Genomic DNA, 27,303 nt, shown 5'->3' on the forward strand with positions numbered 1-27,303 from the left:
TCACTGATAGGAAAATAATTTTATTTAGGTTTTTTTAAAAAAGTTAACTTTCACATATAAATTTAGACTTAAAGATTACAGTGTATATTTACCAAAAGGAGCGTCCCTGAAGGATGGCCAGACTTAGTTCACTGAGTGGGCACAGGGAAGCTCACTCCATAAGGAGCTCAAGTGGAAGTGCTTTCTTTGATCTTTCACAATGGTGCTTCCCTGTTCCTCCCTTACCGGGCTTATGACCGTTAAGAAATCCCACAACCATCACTTTGGGGCAACAGCATTTCACTAAATGGGAATGAGAAACATCTCTAGGAATGAAAGCACAGAGCTCACTGATCCAGATATCCCCGACAATCATTATTATCTGCAGCAACAACGTAAAATGAGTATTTGTATCGTTTAAAAATTCTTGTAAGAAGGGCCAAAGAACACAAAATCTGTTTAAAGGTAATTTCTATAATTAAATGAGAAAAATTATTTTCTCCATATTACAAATGCCTCTATACTGTAAGGCCTAGGGAGAAACCCCATTCAAATCTGGGCTTTCCTGTCTTAATAAAATGTTTGGCACAGCCCTTCAGCTGCTGTGAGGTCAGCAGCTGAGAGGTTTCAGAAGTGGCCCCATTACTTTCCTGTCTGGCTTCAACACAGTATACATAAGAGCTGTCAACAAGCTGGGCAGACTCAGGTCTACCTGTGCAGCACAATATTCCAGGAAAGTTAATGTGATGGGCAAAAAGGTCTAGATGACGTCATCTCCTATAGCCACAGGCTAACTTTGTCATCTTCTCATGGAAAATAAATTCAATGGCTGCCCAGGAAGCCACAAGAGTTCTGATCTCCTAGAGAAGGTGAGAGTTGGAAAAGCAACTTCGATATCTGCATCCCAGGGAAGGAGACCAAAATGACTGAGGATGCTGCCTAGGTCACTTCGTCCCACACTTTGTGAATTACTTTAAGGAGAATCAGTGTGTTAGTGACCATGACAGCCCTAGAACCTTGTGTTGGGGTGAGTCAATGTGCCCCAAATCCAGTTTTAAAAACAAAAACTTCCTGCAATTATGACACAATACTGTGCAGTGTATTAGGAATTGCACACTGCTCCTATGTCTGGTTAAAGCCCTGTCCCAGCTTTGGTCAGCCAAGGGGTGACATCTAAGCAGTGTCTGTGGCTAAAACCGGGCACTTTAGTCACACATGGGCTGGGACAGTGAGGTTGATAACATCACGGAATAGAGGAAACACAGGGCCCCAGTGCCCTGTGCAGTGCAGGCTTTATCTCCCTTAAATTTCAGCTGCTTTCTCTATCTCTGAGTCTCCGAATGCAATAAACTAGTGATTGGGAATCTCTGCGAGGAACCTCTGGTTGGGTGGCAAAGTACGTGTCCCTGCAGGCCACCAACCTGACTAGAAAAACAGAAAGGTACAATTTTTATCAAGTAAATGGTTGTTCAACTGGAAGATAATTTCCTGGGAACCCAGAGGTCTGGCTGTTAATCACATGGAGGAATGCTGCGACTGGACTTTAAAGAAAGCCTGGGTCCCAAGTGATGACACTTGTCTTCTTTAACTTACCGTTTTCTGAAGGTCTTCTCTCTGGCCTCCTAGCTCTTGAATGTCTGAGCACACATGTCCTCAGGGACCAATGTAAACATTATTCAATAGACCTCAGCTTTTAAAAACCACAGCTTGTTATATAGTGTTTGACATTCCAGTGCAGGCAGTATCTTAGCATCAGACTTTCCCTCATTCATGAGTACCGGTTTACAAAGGAACACATACAGGATATTTGATAAAACTGTGGCTGCAGAGACCATTTGAGTGCCAGACAGCTGGGTCTATCCTGTAGTTAGCTGGCAAACCAGGACTATGACAAGAGAATCACAACAGAGCACAAATTCTCTGTGAATCTTAAGAGTCCACATAACCACTGTTCCCACTTAGCCCCTTGGGTCGCATCTTGATATGGGAGAACATTTCCACCTCTTGCATCAACCTGCGTTCTCCTTGTTTTGGATGGGGCTCTCTCCAGAGGGCTCCAGAGCCTCCTCAGGGGGAAGGGCGCCTTCTCTCCCAGTCCTACCATCAGAGTATTTCAGAGCACAAGAGGAGTCCACAAACATGCTAGGGATGCTGCTGCCAAAGTAGATCTTACTGTTGGAGGCGATGGCCTGGTATTTCTTGAGCTCCAGATATTCTGGGGTCAGTTTGTGCTGTGTGGGGAAAACAAGAGCAGAAGAATTAGAATAGTTTGGTGCAGTAGTCATCGCTTTTCCTTGAAGACTGTTTCTCCAGTTGCTCTCCTGAGTAACATGACTCAACTTCGAGTGTTTGCCAGTGACCCTATTTCATTTTGGAGTGTGGTTTCCCTATGAACAGCTAAGTTCTTAGCTAAAATCTCTTTAACAAACTCCTGTCTTAATGTAGGATAAGCCTTATCTTTTTTTTTTTTTTTAATAGATTGGGGAATCAAATAACACAGTATTTCTTTTGTAGCTTATAGAGTAGTTTACATGCATTTTCTATTTCATGTAGCTCAACTCAACCAGGAAACGACACAGAATTTTGGATTCTCTTGAGAGAGGTACACAATTCAACAGATCAGTGCTAGGGTTTCCAAGGAAAAGCCTAGGTTCACAACTGTTCAACCAGGTGTCTTAGTGACTTAACTTTTTCAACCAAATTTGAGAATTGGAGTATGTCTAGAAACCACCTAAGCTGGCATCTGCCTTTACCCAGAAGTTGGCTGTTTAAATCATCTGTGATAAGATGGATGGTTGACAGTTAATGTTTGAAACAGGACCTCACATATTTCAGGCTGTCCTCAAACTTGCTATGAGGCAGAGGATGACCTTGAACTTTTAATTCTCCTGTTTTTACCACCAGATTACTGGGATTCTAAACATCTGTCACCACACCCAGGTTTATGTGGTGTTAGAAACCAAATTGAGGACCAGCCATGCTAGCTGAGCTACATCATCTGCCTCACTACTGGTATTTTGTGTCAATATTTTCAACCAAACTTGCTTTTGGTTTAGAACCTATTTCTATTGTTTCTTAATTTCCTCAGGATTATCTAGTAATCTGCTCTCTGTCTTGAGTCTGTCCTGTCCTCTGCAGTGCTGATCAGTTACTCTCTGCACTTCAGCATGTTTAGTCACTGCATCTCCACCCTCTCCAGCGGATTCTAATCATCTGCCAAAACAGTGCAATTAAATCTGATCAAACAGTTCAACTAAATTACTTTTTAAAGCCCTTTTAATACACATTGATACGAGTAGCATTTCTCAAGATGATATAAAATGACTACCCTTTTCAGAATAAGTTTGATCTTCATAATAATGTCTTTTATTTTAAAAATGACACTTTATTTTTGTTTATATGTATGTTTGTGTGTGCACATGGCTGTGAAGGGACATGGATAGAATCTAACCCCTTAGAGTTGGAGTTGTGAGCCGCCCAGTGTAGGAGTTAGATATTGAACTCTGACCCCCTGAAAGTGTAACAAGCACCCTTAACCATCTCTTCAATCCCAATAGTGAGATCCTGACGCTTCCATCTGGCCAGATCTCCAACCACCAGCTTGTACTGGTGGATGTGTAAAGTCCCCATCTTGCTTTCATCTGTCAAAATTCCACTCTGTTTCCTCTAAAGTCAAATTTGTTTCTAAATTTCCACTGTGGAAATGTGCGTGAGAGAAGATGTTAAGATAAGTACTACATGTGTGCAGCGGGAAGGGATAGGGATACACATGTACCCTGTATTGTAGGAAGGGACAGATACACAAACGTACCATAGTACACGGACAGCCGTCAATGGTGGAAAACTATCTCACCCCAGAAGCTGCAAGGATGTCCCTGAGAGCAAACAGTGTGTAAGCTCAGCCTCTGTCCTGAAAAGCTAACTATCTGGAAAGTTATTCTAACTTAGTTTTCCTCTTTTTCTGTCATTTTTCTCAAAAGACCTTCAACGTCTCAGAGCCCCTCCTTACAGGACAGATGGATGGCTTTATGGCATTTGACCTGTGCTCATGCACCTGCTGGTCTTTACTCCTTACTTTTAGAAAAACAGACAAGGTTCCCTTCCTAACAATGGGTATCAATATGTCTTGCTCCATATTTGGTCAATGATGGGTCAGCCACTACCCTCTTCTGACACTGAATACAACTACTTCTAGCACACTAGAACCCATGCACTCGAATGCACACCACAGCAGCTACTAGGGAAGGGCATGAGCAGTCACCTTGTTTGAGGTGGCATATTTGTGTGCAGCATAATACTCGGCATCTGCTTTCGCCTTCTCTCGGGCCAGGAACGCAGCATCTAGCAAATAAAACAGTAACAGCATGTGTGCAATGAAAGAAAATGGCCACTCTATTCCCTCATCTGGATAAGAGTATCTTTTTTACTGCTTAATATTTCAATTGTTTGCCTCACCGTAAGTTATAAATTTAACAATTTAAAAACTCTCAGTTCTCCAAACAGCTCCTTTTTAATTTAATTTTTAAGGAATTAAAGTTCATCACTGGGCTGGTGAGATGGCTCAGTGGGTAAGAGCACCTGACTGCTCTTCCAAAGGTCCAGAGTACAAATCCCAGCAACCACATGGTGGCTCACAACCATCCTTAACAAGATCTGATTCTGGAGTGTCTGAAGACAACTACAGTGTACTTACATATAAATAAATAAATAAATTCTAAGTGGCTCCCCTGTCCTACTCCTCCCTCCAACTTCCCACCATCTAGAGCCTTACCCTCCACCCAGGAAGGGGTCAGGCAAAACAACTACAGGCAAAATCTAGAATCAACACAGAGAGATAAGAAAAAGCTATATATAAGCATAAAGACTGTGGTCTAAGAACATCCACTTAAGCATATGCAAGGCCCTGGGTTCAATAACAAACAGATCTATGTGATTACAGAGTATTAGATTTTTCATTACAACTGGACTGTGACTTTTTCCCAGCTAATTTGTTGTTAATGCTGTTGACATGTGACAAACTGGTGGTAGTTAAGTTCATTATTTTGAACATCAAAAATTATTTGTGTGTTTAATTTATGTGTTTAAATTATGTGTGTGTGAGAGATTAAGAGAGAGAAAGACACACACACACACAGAGGGGGGAGAGAGAGAGAGAGAGAGAGAGAGAGAGAGAGAGAGAGAGGGATTGAGATTGACTGTACCCAAGAGAACATCTGTGCTGTAGTTAGACAGTTGAGGACTGCTTAACACGGGTTCTTAGAACTGAACTTAGATTCTCTCCAAGAGCAGTATGTGTTCTTAAGCACTGAGCTATCTCCCCTGCCACATGCCTAAAAGCTTTTCAGTTCATCTTTTTTAATGTATATGGATATTTTACCTGCCATGTATCTCTGAGCATCATATGTATACAAAAGGGTGTTAGATCCCCCGGGACTGGAATTAAAGACAGTTATGAACTATCACATGGGTCTGCGGATTGAACCAGGTCCTCTGGAAGAGTAGCCAGTGTTCTTAACCACTGAGCCGTCTCTCTAGACACTTATTTTGTTTTAACAAAAGATTGTGAGGAATTCTTATATTTCATCAGAAAATATAATAAGAGCTAAAAAAGCCTCATTGTAGGAAAGGAAATGAAAGTCACAGACTAAAGTGAGAACTAAATTCCATAGGTTTTGTTGTTGTTGTCTGTCTAGAGCAGCAGGGTAGCCACTTCCTCCAGCCCAGCAGCACTGTCCTATGTTTCCCCCACAAGACAATCAAGAACTGGTCCTGAGGCAGAGAGGCAGTTTAGGACACTCAGAACTTCAGCCTTTCACTGTTGTACCTTCAATCTCAGAAATGCGTTTTTCAGTTTCTTTCTCCATCACTTTCTGTTGAAATCGAATTTTTGCTACTTGTGCAATCTTCTCTGCTTCTATAATAACACAACAAAGAGAAACACACTTAGAATCAGCAGTACAAGGTATAACATTAATTACATGTGGCTTTATGTCTAACTGCTTTTTTATCTGTTCTAGAAACAACTTGATTGAGAGGAAGGGAATTTCCTTCTTTCTTTACTGGTCTATTTTGGTACTGTTCTTCTTTGTGGGAAGAAAGTTACAAAAGGTTAGCAGTTTCAGTCTTTCATGAGACTAGAAAACAATGGTTCGCAGGCTAGAGGTAAAGACTGGTACAAAAGTGAAGCAATACAAACTCATGACGACAAAGGACAATGGCATATAGTGGCACGGGAAAGACAGAATAAGGGAAATTAAACAAGCAGACATGTTGTAGGAAATAATGGACATGACCTTGTAGGGATATGCCACGAAGCATAAAAGAAATTACATAGGGATAAAGGAAAAAACAAAACCAAACAAAACCCTATATAGAGAGTATAGAGTCAGACAACAAGAGAAGACAACAGAAAGCCTGTGTTTTGAGTGACAGGATCTACTATTAAGGGACCATTCAAGAAGATGACATAAGGAAAAGAATATCAAAGAAGGAAATGAGTTACTTATGGAAACAAGTGTTCCCAGTGAGCACAGAGCTGCCATATCCAAGTGCACACAGGGAAAACTAAACACCGTTAGTGCACATCTGTCTAACAACGCTCCCCAGGCCAAACAGGAAAGGTTCCAATTACACTTGAAATTCTATCGCCATAATTCTTAAAATAACATCTCAATGTTCCTTTTCAGATGAAGATTATGAGAGCCATGGTCCTCTATGGTCACAGGTTTCTCATCTGAAGAGTCAACCAAATAAAGATGAAAAACACTCAGAAATTAAAAAAAAAAAGTGTACTGAACATAAACATTTTTTCTTGCCATCACTCCCTGAATGGTATAGTATAACAACTGTTTCCATAGAACTTTCATTTAATAGGTATAAGTAAAGTATATGGGAGAATGCACTAAGTCAGATGAAACACATTCCGTTTTCTATAAGGGGCTAAAATACCTGTAGACCATGGTATGAACCCCCAAAGGCCCCAAAAGATACTTTAGCATATCTTGTCTCTGGCTTCTGGGGGGAAAAATAAAATAAGAAAGACATTTTCCAAATACTTTTATTTTTTTCCAGAAGGCAGTACCCTTTATAAATTATCCCAGGACTTAATAGAGTGAAATCAATCTGTAATATTCTAGTTTAAATATAAACTGTGACACACCACTCTTCATTTCATGGGAAGAAACCAACAAACTGCAAGATCTGGAGTTCCAGACAGGTAAGAGTAGACAAACGAGAAAATTCCTTTCAGGCATGCCCTAAACTGTCATGTTAAACAATCAGTTTGCCTTAGAATGCACAGCAAGTTCATAGCAGGAACAAAACCCTCAAGGGCACAGACAGAGAGCTGAGGATTTGTATGGTGGCAGCTATGGGGTACCTATTTCACAAGAAAGAGCAGCATGTGGGCAATGCTCCAAATAGGACCAGAAAGGCCTTGCACATTTGAACTGTCTTCCAAATAAAACCAAGACCTCCAAAGACTGCAACTCTAAGAGCCTGGACTAAAGAACTCTAACTGCGCCAGACGTGGTGGCGCACGCACGCCTTTAATCCCAGCACCTAGGAGGCAGAGGCAGGTGGATTTCTGAGTTCGAGGCCAGCCTGGTCTACAAAGTGAGTTCCAGGATAGCCAGGGCTATACAGAGAAACCCTGTCTCAACAAAACAAAACAAAACAAAACAAAACCTCTAACTGCTAGCCTAGTGAGAGCTGGAGAACAACCAGTTATTTTAAAAGCAGAAGAACGAGTACCCATGCTTATAATCATACAGAAGGCCAGACAACAATGTAAATTTAGCGTGCTACAGAACTGTGAACTGAAGTACCATGTGATGATGAAATGACAGCACTTTTAACCAAGGAAGACTGAACAAGCTTTGCCTATACTAGAAAAACAAAACAAGAAAACAACCAAATAGCAGAAAAAAGTAAACTGTCTGAAGCAGAGGGAATGATTACTTACCACTTCTAAATGAAAGCAAATGTTCACTACAGGAGTCCTTAGCAACGAGGAGAGTGAGCAGCGGGAAGATAAAGCAACATGGAGACAGCAACAGAGCAACCATGGCATGTGCAACTGGAGAAGACGGCTGAGCGTTAAAGCATTTCAACAAAAGATTACTCGAGAAGAGGACAGAGAAAATGATGAACTTTAGATTTTACTGAGTCAGATACGCAACAGTTTACAAGTAATGACTAGTTGTGAATTCCAGACACAGAATGTAAAACTTCCAGTCAAGTAAAAGAAACAAAATGAACAGAGACAATTCACAATGGAAAAAAAAGTAGAGAAAAAATATACATGGTAAATAGCACATAATTGAGTAATAACAGATCTAAATACAGTAGCAACTACAATAAATATAAAAAGACTAAAACTCACCAGTTAAAAGACAGATTCTCACATTGGATAAGATAACAAAATCCAGCTATATGCTGTTTATAAGAGACACACCTAAAACATAATGACATAGAAAAGTTGAAAGTAAAAGAATGAGAAGATACACCAAGAAAACAGCCAAGAGAGCACAGCTATGTTACGAGGCATAACCATATAGCTATCATTAGACAGCATTGATTCTCATGCCACAACATATGTTTAGGGATAAAGAATGTTATAAACCAGTAACAAGTCTTCTGAGGAATTAACAATCCCAAATGTAAATGCCCTTCAGGATATAGGCTCAAAATAAAGACAAAACTGTAAGTCAACAATGAGTATAGCAGAATGTTTTAACACAATGTTCTCAGTAAACTGACAGTATCAGAAGACAAAAATGAGAAGAACAGAGAAGATGCGATCAATCAGCACAGAAACCTACATCCAACAAACAGAGATGATATATATACACATGGGGCATTTACAGAAAAGGGTTACAGAACAAATTTCAACACACAACTCGATGACCCATACAGCAAATGTTATCTTCTGACTGTACCTGACACTAAAAAAATCAATAATAAAAAAGGTAGACTCTCAAAACTCACTAAACCAAAAACTGAAAAAAATACATGTAACTCATGGATTAATGATGAAATAATAATGGAAATACCTTAAAAAGAACATTGAACACATATAAGCAAAAGAAGAACCACTGGACACATCCTGCAAGACCAAAGCAGTCCTCAGAAGAAAATGTATACTCCTACGTGCTTCCACTAAAAAACAAAGCAAAACAAAACCAAAGAACCTAAAATTGAAGAGAAATAAAGAAAGAAAAAAGGAAAAACTGGAATTCAATGGTTTTAAGCATCTAATTCTAGAATTCGTTTCTTAAAGAACTGATGAGTAAATTCACAGTGAAGGAAAAAAATTCATAGAAATAACACGGGAAAGAAAGCAATCAATCAAGCAAGCCAAAACCAAACACAGTCCTCCAAAAAATAATCAATAAGATCAAAACTGCTCCAACAAAAAGAATGTACGAACAAAAAACGTAAGGGCAGGGAGGGGATGGCAGAGGCTTCAAAGCCGCAGGGGAGGTTACAAGTCCATATCCCCACCCTATTTGAAGTAGTATATAAAGCAGACAGTTTTCAACAAAAATAAAATGTCTAAACCTTTAAAAGAAATGAATAATAGAGTAAACTTATATGCAGCAGAGAAATGAATCAGGTTAGATATGACCAGAGTAAGCAAAAGAGCACAAACCACAGGAAAGCATAGTGCTCTATGGGTCCCGTGAAACCCACGAGAGGAAACAGTGCCCACCATATACAGAGTGTTCTGGGAAATAAATGCTCTTCAATTTATCCTACAGTTGGAAAAAACATGGCACACAACATATAGCAAATCCCAACACCAAACAAAACACAAATACGCAAAACATGGTAAGAGTCCTGCTTGTGGACGTTGTACATCGTGGTGCGGAGCCTAGTGCGCACCACGATGTACAACGTCCACAAGCAGCAACACCAAACAAAACACAAATACGCAAAACATGGTAAGAGTCTGTAAGAAAACTATAAGCAGGTCTCATAGGAAACAAAAGGAAAAAAATCTCCAAACTCTTTTTTGGTTTTGAGACAGGGTTTCTCTGTGTAGCCTTGGCTGTCCTGGAACTCACTTTGTAGACCAGGCTGGCCTCGAACTCAGAAATCCACCTGCCTCTGCCTCCCAAGTGCTGGGATTAACGGCATGCACCACCACACCCGGCTTCTCCAAACTCTTAGTAAGCCTCACTCTTACTGTGCTGAGCCTTCCCCATAATGACTGAGCAGGTTTAATAGAGTAACACAAAAAAATTCAGTAATATAACATCTCACAATACAATCCACCACATTATATTAGCAGCTTAAAAATCAACTCCACATATAGAGAAAATAACTTAGTTTCAGTAATTCTTAATAAGGGCTCTTGGCAAGCAAAGGACGAAGGAAACTTCATTAAATAGAAAATGTTAAGTCAGCAATTATTATTGGAACTGTAGCAGCAGAATGCCTGTTACTGCCACTTTCGGAGGCTGAAAATTAAAGCAGTAAGACAAGAAGAAATGGAAGGTGTGATGTTTCTCTGCAGAAGAAAGCAGACTTACTGATATCTAAAAACAATACGATTGCTCACAGGAAACCAAGGATACCAGCATCTTCAGCACTGTTACTAATTAAAAACCAATCGATAGCCGCACAAAAGCAATGACAACCAGGAAAAGTTCCTCTGTAGAAGAGTGTACTTATTACAGAAACAAAAAAAAAAATTTTAAGGGTTACACAGGGATGGACTGCTTTCATTTTTTGCTTTTTGAGGCTGTTTTTCTGTAGATTTGCCTGTTCTGGAACTTACTCTGTAGAGCAGGCTGGCCTTGCCACCCCAGTACAAGGACTAGAGATGTGCATCCCCACACCAGGTACTTAACAGAATGAATATCTAGCAAATATGAGGGACTTTATGAATACTATACTTTTTCCAGTTTTCATGTGTGTGTGGGCATACACGTGTAGAACCCACGCATGTGGGTGCACAGCACGTGGAGGATGAGGTTGATACCAGGAGTCACCTCTGACTCTTCCATTTTATTTAAGGTGGGGTCTTCTCCATGAAACCAGAATTTGTCTATACAGTCTTGCTGCCAGTTTGCTCTGGGGAGCCTGCCTATGCCTGGTAAGGCTGAAATTACAGGCAGGTCACCAAGTCCTCTCCATGTATTTATGTGTTTCTGGTTTTCACAACTGCTTACACTTTACACCCTGAGTCATCTCCTTATTCTTTAATCATGATACTCCTTAAAACACATTTCTCATAAATAAGAGATTTGAAAGACTCAGTATCATAAATACTTCCCAGGGTACAATCAATGTAGTTCCAACAAAAATCCTGACAGTATTTTACAGAAGTGAGATGATCCTGATAGTCTCCTGGCTGAATAAAGGGCCTAGTTAGTTCAAGGTAATTTCAGAATAATTAAGAATAGTTAACAATTACAGCCAAGAGGAACAGCTAAGGAAAAACTCCATTAGCAAGAAGTAACAGGGAAGACAGAGAAAAGAGTTAAAACAAAACAAAGATCTTTGACATGTAATATCTTACTGTACAACATGAACGGCATGCAGAAAGAGGAAGTACCGAAGTACTCAACAGTCTGAGGTAACTGGGGGAAAGCCAGGCCTCTGCCACATCAACATTAACCTAAGTCCCTGGTGAATGGAAGGCCCAACACGAAAAGGAGAACCTGAAATGTTCAGAATAAATAGGATTGGTGGAGGCAAAAGAACTCATAAACAAAATAAGACACAAACCACCAGATTTGAGGTGAACTAGACTATGCGAAAATCAAATATCTCTATCTCAAAGATACTTCAATTCAAAGATAAGCCACTAATCAAGAAAAGATCATTTGCAAAGCATAAATCTGGGGAAGGGTCAGTACTCAAAAAATACGAAGAACACCATAATCAGTTCAAAAAAGCCATCCGAGGACTGGCATAAGATACTCAAAGGCAGTAAGCCTTAAAGCATTTACTTTAACCCTTAAGTCCAATAAAGAATTACCAAGAATCTGGGATATTAAAGTTGAAATTACGTGACCCTCTGTCCATCAATGCATTGGCAACTCCAAGGGGTAAGGAGCACACAGAGAAAGGAGAACTCAGCATATCAGTACAGAACCCAGAACTCAAACTCTGCTCAGAACAGCTGAGCTGAAGAACCAGGGAGGGAGCAGTTTGGCAACAAGAGGAACCTGAACGCACCCACACACTGGACTCAGCAATTATGCCCTGAGGGATTTTTTTTTTTTTTTTTTTTTTTTAACAAGGGGTGCTTCTCCACCTCCTACCCCAAAGTACCTTTTCCTTGAATTTCAATCTATTAGGAACCAACAGATTACAAACTATAATAAAAATGAATTATTAGAACTGGACCACTCAGAGCTCCTAGGGACTAAGCCACCAACCAACCATACATGGGCTGGTTCATGGCTCCCTCTACATACGCAGCAGAGGACTGCCTTATCTGGCCTCAGTGGGAGGGGATGTGCTTGGCTCCATGGAGCTTCGATGCCTCAGAGAAGTGGGATGCTAGAGAGGTGAGGTGGGAGGAGGTAGGTGGGTGGGTAGGGGAGCACCAGTGGGGGGCTTGTGCAGGGGGGACCTGGCAAGGGGACAACATTTGAAAGGTAAATAAATAAAGTAATTAATAAAAAAGTAAAGCAAAAAATTAACTGTGTGAAAATGCTTTAAGAATTTCTTAAATTCTCTCAGGAGTTGGACAGTTTTATTACGGCATAGGAAAAAGAGCTGGTACAGGCCTGTCCCACACCCTCTGCTGAGTCACACTGCTAGGAAGCTCCTGCATGCATGCACAGAGGCACTGAAACGGCAGTCAGCACACAGCAGTGCTGCAGTAAGAACACACTACAAAGCATGAACTCTTCAGCAGGAGTTCCCGAATGAATGGATTCCTGCTTACAGGGTGAAATTATAAGGTAAACTGAAAACGAGCTAGGCTACTTCATTACCTACTGGCTTCACTTACTTTAAAGGTTTAAGGACATCTGAATGTACAATGAAGGTTGCAGAATTCTCCACTACACATAATGCTGTCTTATGTCCCCTCACTGTCCAACATGAAATTGATGAAGCACAAGACAAAGTCACAATACAGAGTCATTCTTTTCACAAATAGCTCCAAGTACCTATAACAGCCCTTTTCCTCTCCGTCTCAGCTTCCTTCTCCACCACTTTTTGTTTCTGTGCAGCTATAAGAAGTTTTGTCTTCTCTGCTTCCCTGTAAAGTAAAACATACAGGTCAGAAAAGGTTCTGCCTTTCCCTTCTTCCCACCACCTTGCCTCCTTTGTGGTCCTGGGGATACAGTACAGTAACATGCAGGTTTGAGAGTGTAACTCAAGCGTATCCTGCATATGACCCTTCTGAATAAGGAGAGAGAGGGGACGGGGCAGCAAGAGATGGAGGGAGGAATTAGAGAACCCATAGGAATCATCTATTAGTGGAAGCAATCGTATATAAAGTTTAAGATACCTTCCTGATCCTTCAAAAATTATTTCTAATAGCAGCTCAGATTCATAATCTACCTCTCAGCTTGATACTTCATAACTCTACAATCAAACAGAGGAAATAAAACTGCACAATAAAAGATAGACTAGAAACAAAAAGGACTCAAGGTTATTACACTACAGAGCAGTATTAATTCCCTTGGACCCTGAATCAATACACTTGCTATATTCATTCCCCCCCTCACCCCCCCACCCCGTGTGTGTGTGTGAACTCAGTCCTGTGCATGTCAGGTAAGCACTCTGCCATGAGCCATATCCTCAGTCCTCATCTACTGTAGTCCTGATTTTTGTAGTTATTTTTCATTTAGCATCTCTTATTTTCCTCTCAACAGCCAAAATTTCTAAACATATTTATTCTTTCATATGTCATCTATGAGAATAATGCTATTTCAAATATTTTAAATTTTATCATAGAGAGATCCTCTAGAACACTGAGAAACGAATCCCATGTCAGGCAGATAACCGCTTTCTTCCCAGTTCTGTACACATTAAAAAGACAAAGGAGTAAACTCAAACTCAGGCAAAACCTCCATACAACTATCACAAAATAGTATCTACTCATGAAAAAAGAATCCCCCCGTCCCCTTTAAAAATATGTATGGGTATTTTGCCTGCCTGCTTGTCTGTGCAGTGGCCATGGAGGCCAGCAGAAGGTACTGAATTCCCTGGGACTTATCTATTCTTATCATAATAATAAGGTAACAAAAAGGACATTCTTTTCCACATTAACAGGCTTCTCTGCTCTATTAATATTTCATTCAAGGCTCTATTTATATATAGATTATAGCTCTTTGTATCTCCAACAATCATTTCACAACCAACTGCATCTTTGAGTACTGCTTTGGAAATGCCCATACATAAAGAGAAATCCAGTAAGAATTTACTGGGAATTAAGATACAAAAGGTAATATTACTAAAGTACAGAAAACAGTTATTTATCCAATCCCAAATTAAGCATTTTCCATCTTTTCCCTAGACTGTTATATTAATATGCAAACAGTTTTAAATAGAAATATTAGGACTCCATGAGTGTTACTCACATTAATTCAAAATTTCTTCTTATGGCTTCTGGGATTTTGGGTTTTGTAACACGCACAGCCTAAAAAAAAAGGTGAGAAGTCAAAATATATATGAAAAGTAAGTATTCAAACCAGTCATGGTAGCATATACATATATAATCTAATCACATAGAAGATGACAGCAGGAGTTCAAGGTTACTTAGGGCTACACAGACAGACTTAGGGAAGAACAACAAAACTCCAAACAGAAGGCAACAACACTGGAAGTCCTTTAATCAAGCCTTCTACAGGCAGCTCCTCCTATGGCTCTCATTTAAATAACAATTGTAACACGGTTCTCCACTTACTTACCCAAGGATCCCACTAGCAAATCTATGAAGTCTGTTGGCACACAAAGAGTCAATGATGAGCTACCTGTTTACCTGGTGCCTGACCTCAAGAGAAAACTACCTTACTCCTGAAAGAAATTAAACTGGGAAGTTCCCCTTAGAAAATAGTTTACAAACCTCTGTAGTTGGAGAGTTTTATTTGCCATTTCAAATTTGCAAACCAAAGAAGTCAGTCAAAGGAAAGAGGTTGAGAGGTAAGTTATGTTAAAAGCAAATGAAAATCCCAGGCCGATGTGTGCAACTACAGTCTGTGTCCAGTAAGCCAAAGGTCACTTCCTAAAGTTACAATCTGTTGGTTGTATGTATAAAAGCAGCCCAAAGCTTTAGGAGAGTAGTTCTCAACCTATAGGTCACAACTACTTTGGGGGTCACCTATCAGATATCCTTTGAGTATCACAGGAGTCATATAGCAGGCATTTTTTTTACATTATGATTCGTAACATAGCAAAAGTACAGTTCTGAAGTAGCAATGAAATAATTTTATGGTGGGTGTCACTACAACATGAAGAACTGTATTCAAGTGTTAGGAAGGCTGAGAACCACTGCTTTAGGAAACTAGCAACTCTGTCGGGCTGTGGTGGTACACACCTTTAGTCCCAGCATTTGGGAGGCAGAGGCAGGTGGATTTCTAAACTGTGTAGGCCAGCCTGGTCTACAGAGTTCCAGGACAGCTAGAGCTATACAGAGAAACCCTATCTCGAACCCCACCCCACCCCCATCTCCCACCCTCCCACCTCCAAAAGGAAACTAGCAATTCAGAGCTTGCACTCTTTCTTTCTAGAGTTCATTTAGAACAAAGTTTATCTGTATTTGTAGACATTCCTTACTGATACTTTGTTGTTCTAATCACAGTGGACTTTGGCATAATTAAGGGTATCTACTTGGAATCCTGCTTCTGAAGATGAACTTTCCCACACTAAGGACTTATCTGTGGGCTTTTGCATTTGCTAACCAAACACCCTGCGCCTAGCACTGATACTGCACACACATAACTCATGATTTGATCTCTCTTTGAAAACTGGCTAAATGTTTAAGTAACAAAGCCTTTAAGCATATGAACCTTATTTTTTTTTTAACTTTTAAAACTTCCAATGCTTTAAAAGACATTTTCACACTTATTTTTGTGTGTACATGTATGCAGAAGTCAGAGGAAAACTTGTACTAGGTGGGCTCCAGGCAATAGTGTATTTCAACAATAAATAGTTGCTGAGCTATTTATTTCATCAGCCCATAATTTTTAACAATCCTTTCTTTCTCATTTCACTCAGGGTTAATTTTTTAACCCCGTCTATAGTAAAAATAACATCTCCATCGGTACCTAAGCTGATAGTACAGACCTAGTAAAGACTATTTATTTTAAAAGACTAGAAAAAAATGCATATGCATGTGCTTAAGGTTTTCTAAAATGAAGGAATTCTCTAGCACTGTAGAAAAAAAAAAACCACAAGGGGATTTTAGACCCTGAGAATCAGCATCATGAGTTAGATTCCCAAGCATAAATAGTCAAGAAGGCAATTGTCAAGCTTCTGACGATCTAAGACTCTCAGCCTCTGAGGGCTGGAGAAATGGTTCAATGGTTAGAGAGATCCAGAGAACCGGGTGGATTCCTAGCACCACGTGATGGCTCAGAACTGTAACCAGTCCCAAGATCTCTGATGTCCTCCCTGGCCCCAGGCTTGCATGTGGCGCACAGACATACTTGAAGAGAAAACCTCCAAGCTCAGAAATGCTTCCTGCCATTGCACAGTTCAAAAACCCCTCGCTTCCTCATTACAAACAACAAACCCAAAAAACAAAAAACCCATCTCTCTTCTTTGCTTAACTTCTAACCCTTACTGGAGACAACACCTAGAAACGAGCAGGACGAAGGTAAGCAATTTCTTCAGGCCGTCTGTACACGAATACAAGTTCCCTGCTGCTACAGTCGAGACACTGAGATCTCCTATCTCTGGGCCATATTTCAGACATTGGTAAAATATCCTCAAGTTTCCCCCAGGAAGGGGCCACTGCTTCCAAGTTGGTAGTGGCTTTCAAAGCACAAACACAGAATACCTTGTAACCTATACAGCTCTAATTCAACACATAAAATGAGTGGTAAACATCCAAACTATCGGCTAGTCGAAAGGCTGGTGGATCTGTCTTCTCTAACCCAAAGGCAGAGGTGGAGAAAACCAAGTATTTGACTGATCTTTCTTTGAGTTAAGTCATGTTTGCCTTGGTTGGGAGACAAATTACACTTATAAAGAAGTAAAGAAATAATTTTATGCTGGGGGTCACCACAATATGAGGAACTGTATTAAAGGATCGAAGCATTAGAAAGGTTGAGAACCACTGGTCGGAGGGCCTCCGAACTTTCTGCCTAAAAAGGGCAGCTTGGTTCTTGGCTTTACTTTACCAGAGTGCTCTCTCCTTATACAATGTACTTAAGAATAGGGAAATTTTCAATGACTTCATAATTGTCAAACTTTAATAATAGCGCCTCAAAACTGCCCCTAGAGTCCAGTGTCCCTCAGAGCCCTCACAGGTCCTAGAAGATGAGCTTCTTGTCTAACTTCTACAGCAACTCACTTGCTTTAGAAAAATGTGTACATCCAAAGAACCCAACAATAGGGAAAATATACCAACAATTGGGAAAGATGAGCAGTAGGTATGACATTGAGCTCATAGTAGTATGAGCTACTTGGATGACATTGTCCTTCTGAGAATAAGAGCCTCAGATGTGACTATTCTGACTCATATTCAGCCAGGAAATAATGCATGGTGAACTACTCCCAAGTCTTCTTATTATTCAAATTGGCTTGACAAGCCTGAACAGGATGAACAGTTGAGGACATCTTGTCTGGCTCGTCTAGACAAGTCTCCATGGCCAGAAGGAACCAAACCATTTAATGTCTGTAGAAGCAAAATGTTTTCCAGACCAGGCAAAGGTGGAGCCAGTCTTTTGATGCTAAAGCAGGGCTCATAAGTTTGACTGAGTCCATCATATGGATCTTGACAGAATGGCAACCACCTTAAAATCTCTCACATCTGTTCATGAGCAGATCTGATGCAGAGATGGGTAATGCTGTGTAATAGTTCTTTTCTTTTACAATAAAGTAGCTTTCCAAAATATAGTTTCTTGAACTTTCCAGTGAGATAATTCTTCTACCTCTTGCCTAACCCGCTGTGATCTTATTCCTCTTTATGTAGGTCAGCTGCCTCGTGGCTTAGTGGAGATGAAGGTGGCATGCTAGGCCCCTCTTTAGATTGCCTGGGTCCTCTTGACCCTACAAGGGGTAGGTGTGGAAGCAGAAGTCCTTTTTGAGGTACCCATAGGTCACCCAAACCCTTGGCAAATATGGCTGTGCTCAGGGTAGAGATTAGTGAGGTACAAAAGCTAAGGTGGCTAAGGTGCTGCCTCATCCATCCTGAGAGGAGTTAACAGATGGGAGACCCTAGACCATAACATCCCACCACTCAGAGCCAAGCACAAGGATTGTAAGAACAAGCATTCAAAATATCTTTAAGTGGGTAAGGGGATACAGTTCAGAGGTAGAATGCTTGCCTGGCATCAGGGAGTCCTTGGGTTGGGGCCTTAGAACCACAAACAAAACCAAAACTTTTAAGCAGCACACCATTTCCTATGTGAAAGAGAACAATCAAATCTGTAGGTAATACTGAGGACTATCATACTAGTCTGAGGATCACAGTAGGATAGAGTAAGGCTCTGTGGGACATCAACCATCAAAGTAAAGCAGGTGAGGTCATAAAGACAATTCAGTGGCAAATTCAGAAGTCAAAAATTTAGAACCAGAATTTATGAGATAACAGGTTTCCCAGTGTGAACAGCAGACATGACAGTGACTTCCACTCTGGATGGCTGTGATTCAGAGAAATATAGGCATGCTATATTTAAAGACTTACCAACTAACTTTTCAGCCTTATAAAAAGAAGCATAAAATAAGAATACTCTGTGTGTGTGTGTGTGTGTGTGTGCGCGTGTGCAGTAACTGTTCACTCTGAGACTTTCATAGTGGACTTTTTAAATAATTTGATGTTTGAGGCAGAACATGCTACAAGCTTGCCAATCTTGGGAGACATCCTATTCAGTATAGCAGATACCATGAGTTAATTGAATCATAAGATATTTAAGGAAAAAAAAAAAAAGAGAATGTGTCAAAAAACAATGACTAACAAACACATACACAAGGGTGCACATGTGTATGCATGCATGTACACAGAGTGGCAGGAATGGTGAGGAAGCTGATGAAGTGAATTTACCTGATTTCAACTCAGTGTCAGCATGTAACACCTCACTCTGTTAAGTAACACAGAAAGCAAGTGTAACCATTTTCACTATTCTTCTTTGCCACCATAATTTTTCCAGAAGGAAAATGGGTAGAATGACAGGAAAGAAAACAAGGACAGGCTGTCACAGCCAGAGCTACCTGACAACAGAAATACTCAGCAGGCATTTACTCTGTACCAACAACTCTTTTCTCTAGACACTGGATACATAGTGAACAACAAAGCAAGATTGCTCTCAGAGAATTAAAATTTTTAAAGAGGTAGGAAACAAACAAACAAACAAAAGGAAATGAGGGTGCTCCCCTGGGGAAGGGAGACAACATTTGAAATATAAATAACCAATAAAAAAGGAAATGGATGATGATCTGAAGACCAGGAAATCAGTAAGTCTAGAGGAAAAAAAAAATCAAGACTTTGACATAACTATATTAACCTAACAAAACAAAACAAAAAAACTAATGCAAAACTTATTAGAGACAGTAAATTCAACAAGGCAGATATTTTAAGATTCATTTGGGATATGAATTTTTCCCCTGCATCAGAAATTCTAAAAGAAATAAACAATGGTGAGGTCAAGTAAACCCATAACTATATTTTATAAATTAAACACCAATTTAGGTAACTGATAGTTTAAAAATATCAGTAATAATGGCAGAAATATTAAAGGCCATTATTTCTGCATACATGATATATATATACCTTACCAAATTTTAAAATTCAATAAAAAGTTAAGTGAGCACAACAAACAAACCTGAAGGTCTAAAGCTGCATTCCAACTATTATAAGAAAAAAATATTTTGATAAAAAGACAAAATTATCCTAGCACTCGGGAGGCAGAGGCAAGCGGATTTCTGAGTTCGAGGCCAGCCTGGTCTACAAAGTGAGTTCCAGGACAGCCAGAGCTATACAAAGAAACCCTATCTTGAAAAACCAAAAAAAAACCCAAAACAAACAAACAAACAAACAAAAGACAAAATTAATAAAAACAACATATTTCAAGGCTACAGTAATTTTTATATGATTTTTTAAAAATAAAAATAAATATAGCCGGGCGTGGTAGCACACGCCTTTAATCCCAGTACTTGGGAGGCAGAGAGTTCGAGGCCAGCCTGGTCTACAAAGTGAGTTCCAGGACAGCCAGGGCTATACAGAGAAACCCTGTCTCGAAAAACCAATAAATAAATAAATAAATATAAATAAACTCAAAAGATCTTTGCTACTAGCAGAAGATCAAGTAGAAAAGGGGGTAGGGACTCCAAAAAACAGAAGATCACTGTCACCAACCAGTTAGGATAGGGAGGAATTGAAGTCCCACCTCATAATTAATGTTAAAACAAATGTTACCTGAATCAAAGCCTTCCATCTTAAGAATATTAATGTAAAATGATGGTTTCTTAATGTTCTCTAAATTAGCCTTACACAATGTAAGAAGCCATTAAAATGCTGAAAGACTTATCTTTGCAGCAGACAATTATAGAGAGCTACCACTGGTCACAGGGCAAAGAGAAACATCATGGGGTGTCCAGGGCCGACTGATACATTTACAAAGTAATTCCCACACCTAAGGCTCAGGGAACATTGCAGAAGAGGGGGCAGAAAGACTTTAGGAGCCAGAGGACCAAGAAGTCGGCTGAGAGAATAGAGTAGGGAATCCAACTTCTTCACTTTGGTAAGAGAAGAGACAGAAATAAAAGGTATGCCACCAGGGATGGAAGCCACCCACACAGCAGCTAACATTCACCTAACTCCAGCTCTAAGGCGCTGAGGCCCTATCTGGCCTGAGGGCACCAGGCACAGACATGGTGTAGACACACATGCAGACGAAACACCCATACACATTAAAACAAAACAAGAAAAGCAAACACAGAAAATCAGCTCATCAACAACTGGGCTAATGAACTGAGCAGACAGTTCTCAGACATCCACCCAACAAATAGAGATAATACACTGAGACAAGAGGACCCACTCTACGTCCCTACTCAGTATAGTGCTCCTAGTCATAACTGTGTTAGGACTCCTTTATTAATGTGTTATCATTAACAAACAGGTATCAACAAGAAAGAAGTCAAATACTCAGACTATATTTGAAAGATTTTAAAGACTCTCAGAAACTCTTAGGCCGTATAAACATTTTAGCAAAGTAGTAGGATACAAAACTGATATACAAAAATCATTATGTTTTTTATATACCAATAATGAACTTCTCAAGAAAGAAATTTGGGGAGGGGTATGGGATAACATTTATAACAGGCTATAACAAAAACAAACCTGTCATGAAAAAACAAAAAACAAACAAACAAACACACAAAAAGAAAAAAGCCAAAGTTAGGGACAGATCTAACAAGGAACCGAAAACTTAAAACACTAAAGAAAGTAACTAAAGAACATTAGAAGGTGGAGAGACCTCCCCTGCTCATGGACTGGGAGAATTAACATTGTGGAAATGGCTGTGTCACTAAATCAATCCACAGATTTAAATCAGTGCCTAAATTTCATATGGAAGAAATATCTCCCATCCTGCCACCAACAGCCAAAGGAATTAGTAGTAGAAACAACAATGTTCGGTTTGTGTATAAAAATATCCAGAACTTATATAAAACACATCAGTAGGTTAAAAAGAAATCTTCCAGAAAATGGACAAAGGATATGAAGCAACCACTAGTAGAAGATGAGCATTAAAAAATATCAAAAGATGTCTGACTTCAATAATAACCAAAGAAATGCAGATCAAAAAGAGAAGACTTCCCATCTAGCTCCATGGGGAAAGCCAGCATATATTTCACTGAGTCAATGCTAGTGATGTCATAGTGGCATTGCTAATAAGTGTGCATGTGTGCAGTCTCTTAGGACACATGCTCCACTATGTTCATAGCAGCCTTATTTATAATAGCCAGAAGCTGGAAAGAACCCAGATGTCCCTCAACAGAGGAATGGATACAGAAAAGGTGGTACATTTACACAATGGAGTACTACTCAGCTATTAAAAACAATAAATTTATGAAATTCTTGGGCAAATGGATGGATCTTGAGGATATCATCCTGAGTGAGGTAACCCAATCACAAAAGAACTCACATAATAGGCACTCGCTGATAAGTGGATATTAGCCCTGAAACCTAGAATAACCAAAATACAATTTGTAAAACACAGGAAACTCACGAAGGAAGACCAAAATACCCATGGAAGGAGTTACAGAGACAAAGTTTGGAGCTGAGATGAAAGGATGGACCATGCAGAGACTGCACCATCCAGGGATCCATCCCATAATCAGCCACCAAATGCAGATACTACTGCATATGCCAGCAAGACATGCTGAAAGGACCCTGATATAGCTGTCTCTTGTGAGGCTATGCCAGTGCCTGGCAAATACAGAAGTGGATGCTCATTGTCATCTATTGGATGGAACACAGGGCCCCCAATGGAAGAGCTAGAGAAAGTACCCAAGGAGCTGAAGGGGTCTGCAACCCTATAGGAGGAACAACAACATTAACTAACCAGTACCCCCAGAGCTCGTGTCTGTAGCTGCATATATAGAAGATGGCCTAGTCGGCCATCATTGGGAAGAGAGGCCCCTAGGTCTTGCAAACTTTATATGCCCCAGTACAGGGGAAGGCCAGGGCCAAAAACTGGGAGTGGGTGGGAAGGGGAGCAGGGCGGGGGGAGGGTATAGGGGACATCTGGGATAGCATTTGAAATGTAAATGAAGAAAATTTCTAATAAAAATTTGAAAAAAAAAAAAAAAGAAAAATAGAAACTACCGCTCACCATGCTTCCCATCTCTGCAAGGTAAAGCCAGATTCCCACAGTGACGTTAGCAGAGTTAAGCAACTGCATAACCAGTCACAGAGAAGCATTCCACTGGAAGCTCTGGAAGCTTCCCCAACAGCTTAGGAAGTAGCTTACCTGGATAGTGAGACCTGGGGCCATGGTGTTTAAATCTTTTTGCAGGGCCTGCTTCAGGTTTTCATCTATTTGATCTGTTTTTGAAGCCAAGAACAACAAATTCATGATATTTGGTTATTTTTAGTTAACACCAAAACAAATCCAGTCAGGAGAGACCCTGATTCCAGTCTTGCTCCGTCACAGAGCTTAAGCAACTTGAAAAACAAAGTTTATATCATGTTTAAATGAGATGAATACAAAGCATTTTTGAGAAATTATATACTAAGAAAGATGACAAACAGCCATTCTAAGTTTACCCTGGAAATATTTACCTAGTGAGTTCAATTTAACTTTGGGTCAAAAACAAAAAAAAAGAAAAAAAAAACAAAAAACAAAAAACTTTGGGTCAATGTTTATTGAATAACTTACACTTTTACTAGATTAGTAATTATTGACTAAGACAGTTTTTTGAATAAATGAAGGAGGTGAGTCTTTAGTTTCTTAACGCCTTATTCCTTTTACAGCTCAGATTGGTCTAAACTTACAATCGTCCTGCCTTAGCTCTCTAGGTGCTAGGATTATAGGTGTGCCACCACATCTAGCCTATGTATTATTGATTTTCATAATTTTTAAAATTAATCTTTACACAAATAATTAGATGTCATTTCTGTTGGTTACCACCTTACTATCACTTTGAACTTAAAAAAAGAATTTAAGTACAGGCAGTGCCTAAGAGGTACATGCCTCTTTAATCCCAGGTCTTGGGAGGCAGAGGCAGGTGGATCTCTGAGTTCAAGCCAGAACTCCACAGAGCAAGTTCCAGGTCAGCCAAGCCTATAGAAAGAAACCCTGTCTCAAAAAAACAAAAATACAAACAAACGAGAGAGACAAGTCTTTGAAGGACAGATTAAACCATAAGAAGCTATTACTTCACTCGATCTCCCAATGGATGAATTTTTAATCACCTAAAGGTTAGTTTCACCATTACCAAAGAAGGCAACTAGTGATGTGTGACGAGTCAGGTACTGGAGTAGCTGTCAGTCATCAAAAGCTAGCAACTGGTTTAATGACATTTTATTTATCTGTCTGTTATTGGTTCTCCGTCCTCTGTGTGGAGTCCGGGGATTGAACTGTGGTCATCAGGCTTGCCGGCAAGCAACCTTTACTCCCGAATCAATCCTAACAGTCCCTTGCTTGGCGAACTTTAAATTGATTAACCATTCCTATACCTCACTCTGAGAAATAAACTAAAATTCCATGAACGTGATTCCTTGGTTAGAACTTACATAATCTCAACTGCAAACTTTTAAAGAAGAAAGGCAACATAGCAGCCCTGGGACTGTGGCCCTTTGTACTTGGAAGCTTGTACCTGGAGAGGACTCTCATTCTATGACAGAGCTGGTAGAGTGCCATGCTGTGCCTGTTTATACAAAGGAGTTTGTGTTTCCTTTGGGGCCCAGAAATTTGTCATGTGGTTGGCAGAGGGTGTCTATACGATCAACCCCCAGTGAAATTTCGAGGTGTTGAGTGGCTAAGGACTTTGCCCAGCAGTCAGCATTTCACATGTGCTCACACACTGTTACTAAGGAATTAGGCACAGCCTGTGATTCCACTATGACATGATTCCTAGAAGCCACGTGCAGTTTCTTTTTAAATTCACACTATACCTTTTACTTTTGCTGGTTTTTATCCGGGTATAAAAGATGTCTGATCTAGGTCTAAGGCTGGAGAGATGGCTCAGTGGTTAAGGGCACTGACTGCTCTTCCAGAGGTCCTGAGTTCAATTCCCAGCAACCACCTGGTGGCTCACAACCATCTGTAATGGGATCTGATGCCCTCTTCAGATGTCTCTGAAGATAGCTACAGTGTACTCACACACATAAAAAAACAAACAAACAAATAAATCTTTAAAAAATAAAACAACAGCCGGGAGTGGTGGCGCACGCCTTTAATCCCAGCACTTGGGAGGCAGAGGCAGGCAGATTTCTGAGTTCGAGGCCAGCCTGGTCTACAGAGTGAATTCCAGGACAGCCAGGGCTACACAGAGAAACCCTGTCTCGAAAACCAAAATAAATAAATAAATAAATAAATAAATAAATAAAAATAAAACAACAACAACAACAACAACAACAACAAAACTTGATCTATTAAGAATTCAGACAAAATGCCCAAATGGCCCAAGGCTTACTAACATTATAGCATCAACATTTAAGTTAATAAGATTTCTCATTGCTAACTGTCTATTTATATATTTAAAACAAATTAACACATACCAAACAATTCTATGTAAACTTCTTGAAGTGTGTGGGCACTGCAGAATTGGTTCAGCTCATGGTGGATTTTATTGAAGATTAAAGTCTTGTCGTAGTCTGCAGTATAGTTCTTCACAATGTCAAACACTGAAGGAGAATGAAATTCATGTTTGTTTCACCCAACAATGACCCAACTATCTTCAGACTCAGCAATGAAAGAGTGGTATATGACCCATGAGGAGAAGTACCAACACAACAGGGAAAACATAAAGCACGACTCAGACCTTACACTCTTGCGCTGGCTTTAACACATTTCACAGCATTCACAGCATTCACAGAAGACCCCAAATTCCATACTAAGGAAAGGACAGGTGGCCAACCCCAAGGAAGGAATGGACGTCAGTAAGATGTGTACTCATGCATCAGTGTGAAGATGAACGGAGACACAGGAAAGCAGAAGCAACTGCAAAGCCAAGCTCCAGTAAGAGATAAAGACAACTGAAGAACATCAAGAGCAAAGGGAAGCTACAAATACAGACACGTGCAGCTTAATGTAAAAATATACATGTGCATAGTTAATTTTAAAAGGTAGTTTTTACTTGAACAGACATTGTAGAGATCAGTATGGAGATTTTTAACTATCACAGAACTCAGCCATGCCACTCTTCAGGTATATTCCTGAAGGACTCTACTTCAACATCCATGCTTATTGCTGTACCATTCACAACAGTCAGAAAATGTATCTAGCCTAGGTGTCCAATAGCAGATACCTGGATTTTTTTTAAGTGTAGTAGATATACATTATGGAATTTTATGTAGCTGTAAATTAAAATGAAATCATGACATTTTCATGATGGATGGAACTGGAAACGTTGTGTTAAAAGAAATAAGCCAGACTCAGAAAGAAAAACACCACAATTTTTCTTTCATATAGAACCTAAATTACTACTGTGCATATGTGTGTGTAGATACCATACAACTAGAAAGACACTCATGAAAGGTGAAGGAGAGACCTAAGGAAGGGAGAAAGGTAAGAGCAATGAAATACACATGACATGAAAGGAGGGAGGGCCACCTAGGAGGAGGGAGCCAGCTGGAGGAGACAGGGCACAGGGGAGGAGAGTCATGGGGACGGGAGTTCATGAAAATAAAGTATAATGACACGCATGAAAATGACATAATAAAATCCATTACTCTATATGCTAACTTAAAAATTCTTAAGCAGTTTTTAAAGGCTTATATTTCTAAAAGACTCTGGGCTAGCAGGGAAGGAGGTAACATTTACTAGGGTGGACTTTACATTAGGCAATTTACATACATTGGATTTTAATTATGCCCTCTCCTAATTTTCTATCTTAGGAAACTAAGAACCAGAAACTTTCAGAAATATCCCCAAAGGTGGCATACCAGTCTGTATCAGAACCCGTGTTCTTACTATAAAACATGCTGCTTCCTACATCTGTTTTCATATCCAAACATTTGCTCCACTGGCCTTCCTACATAGGATATTAGATACAACTGGACTCTAAGTCAGAGTTGATGAAACATTTGTTGATAAATAACTGCTAAATATATGATCTCATCATCTCCCAAATAAGCTGGTGATCTAAAACTCTCCTGTCTATCTCTAGGGAGAGATCCATCAGCTTCAATTCTGAATCATTCCAGTGATTTGTGATCAGAGAACATAGTCAGTCACTTGTTGCTCTCTGTGGGAGCATTGCTTCCAAGACCCTCTGGAGAGACTGAAAGTCTACAAATGTCAAAGCCTCTTCTATTAAACTAAGTAGTATCTGCATATAAACTGTATATGCTCCTATATATTTTACCATGTTTAGGTGATTATACAATATCTAATATTACCATGTAAATAGTTACTACACTGAACAGTTTGGGGAATAATGACAGGGGGGAAAGTCCACATATGTTTAGTACAGAATCAGCTTTCCCCCTCAATGTTTGATTATGTGCTCGGTTGGACCTGT

At 39.8% G+C, this 27,303-nt stretch overlaps 1 protein-coding gene across 3 annotated transcripts in view; it reads right to left on the minus strand.

The window, feature by feature from the left end:
* The window catches only part of Erlin1 (ER lipid raft associated 1), a 36,168-nt gene continuing 8,865 nt past the window's right edge, over nucleotides 1-27,303 (minus strand). For all 3 annotated transcript variants that reach the window (XM_021196041.1, XM_029541456.1, XM_029541459.1), the window contains exons 6-12: nucleotides 25,340-25,465; nucleotides 23,088-23,161; nucleotides 14,532-14,590; nucleotides 13,113-13,204; nucleotides 5,804-5,893; nucleotides 4,241-4,320; nucleotides 1-2,210 (exon numbers count right to left, since the gene is read on the minus strand). In XM_021196041.1, the coding sequence (XP_021051700.1) occupies nucleotides 1,989-2,210; nucleotides 4,241-4,320; nucleotides 5,804-5,893; nucleotides 13,113-13,204; nucleotides 14,532-14,590; nucleotides 23,088-23,161; nucleotides 25,340-25,465 (743 nt within the window). In that variant the 3' untranslated portion in view covers nucleotides 1-1,988. The remainder of the gene's footprint in view (nucleotides 2,211-4,240; nucleotides 4,321-5,803; nucleotides 5,894-13,112; nucleotides 13,205-14,531; nucleotides 14,591-23,087; nucleotides 23,162-25,339; nucleotides 25,466-27,303) is intronic.

The sequence above is a fragment of the Mus pahari genome, chromosome 1 (genome assembly GCF_900095145.1).
Source record: "Mus pahari chromosome 1, PAHARI_EIJ_v1.1, whole genome shotgun sequence".
Taxonomy (NCBI): Eukaryota; Metazoa; Chordata; class Mammalia; order Rodentia; family Muridae; genus Mus; species Mus pahari.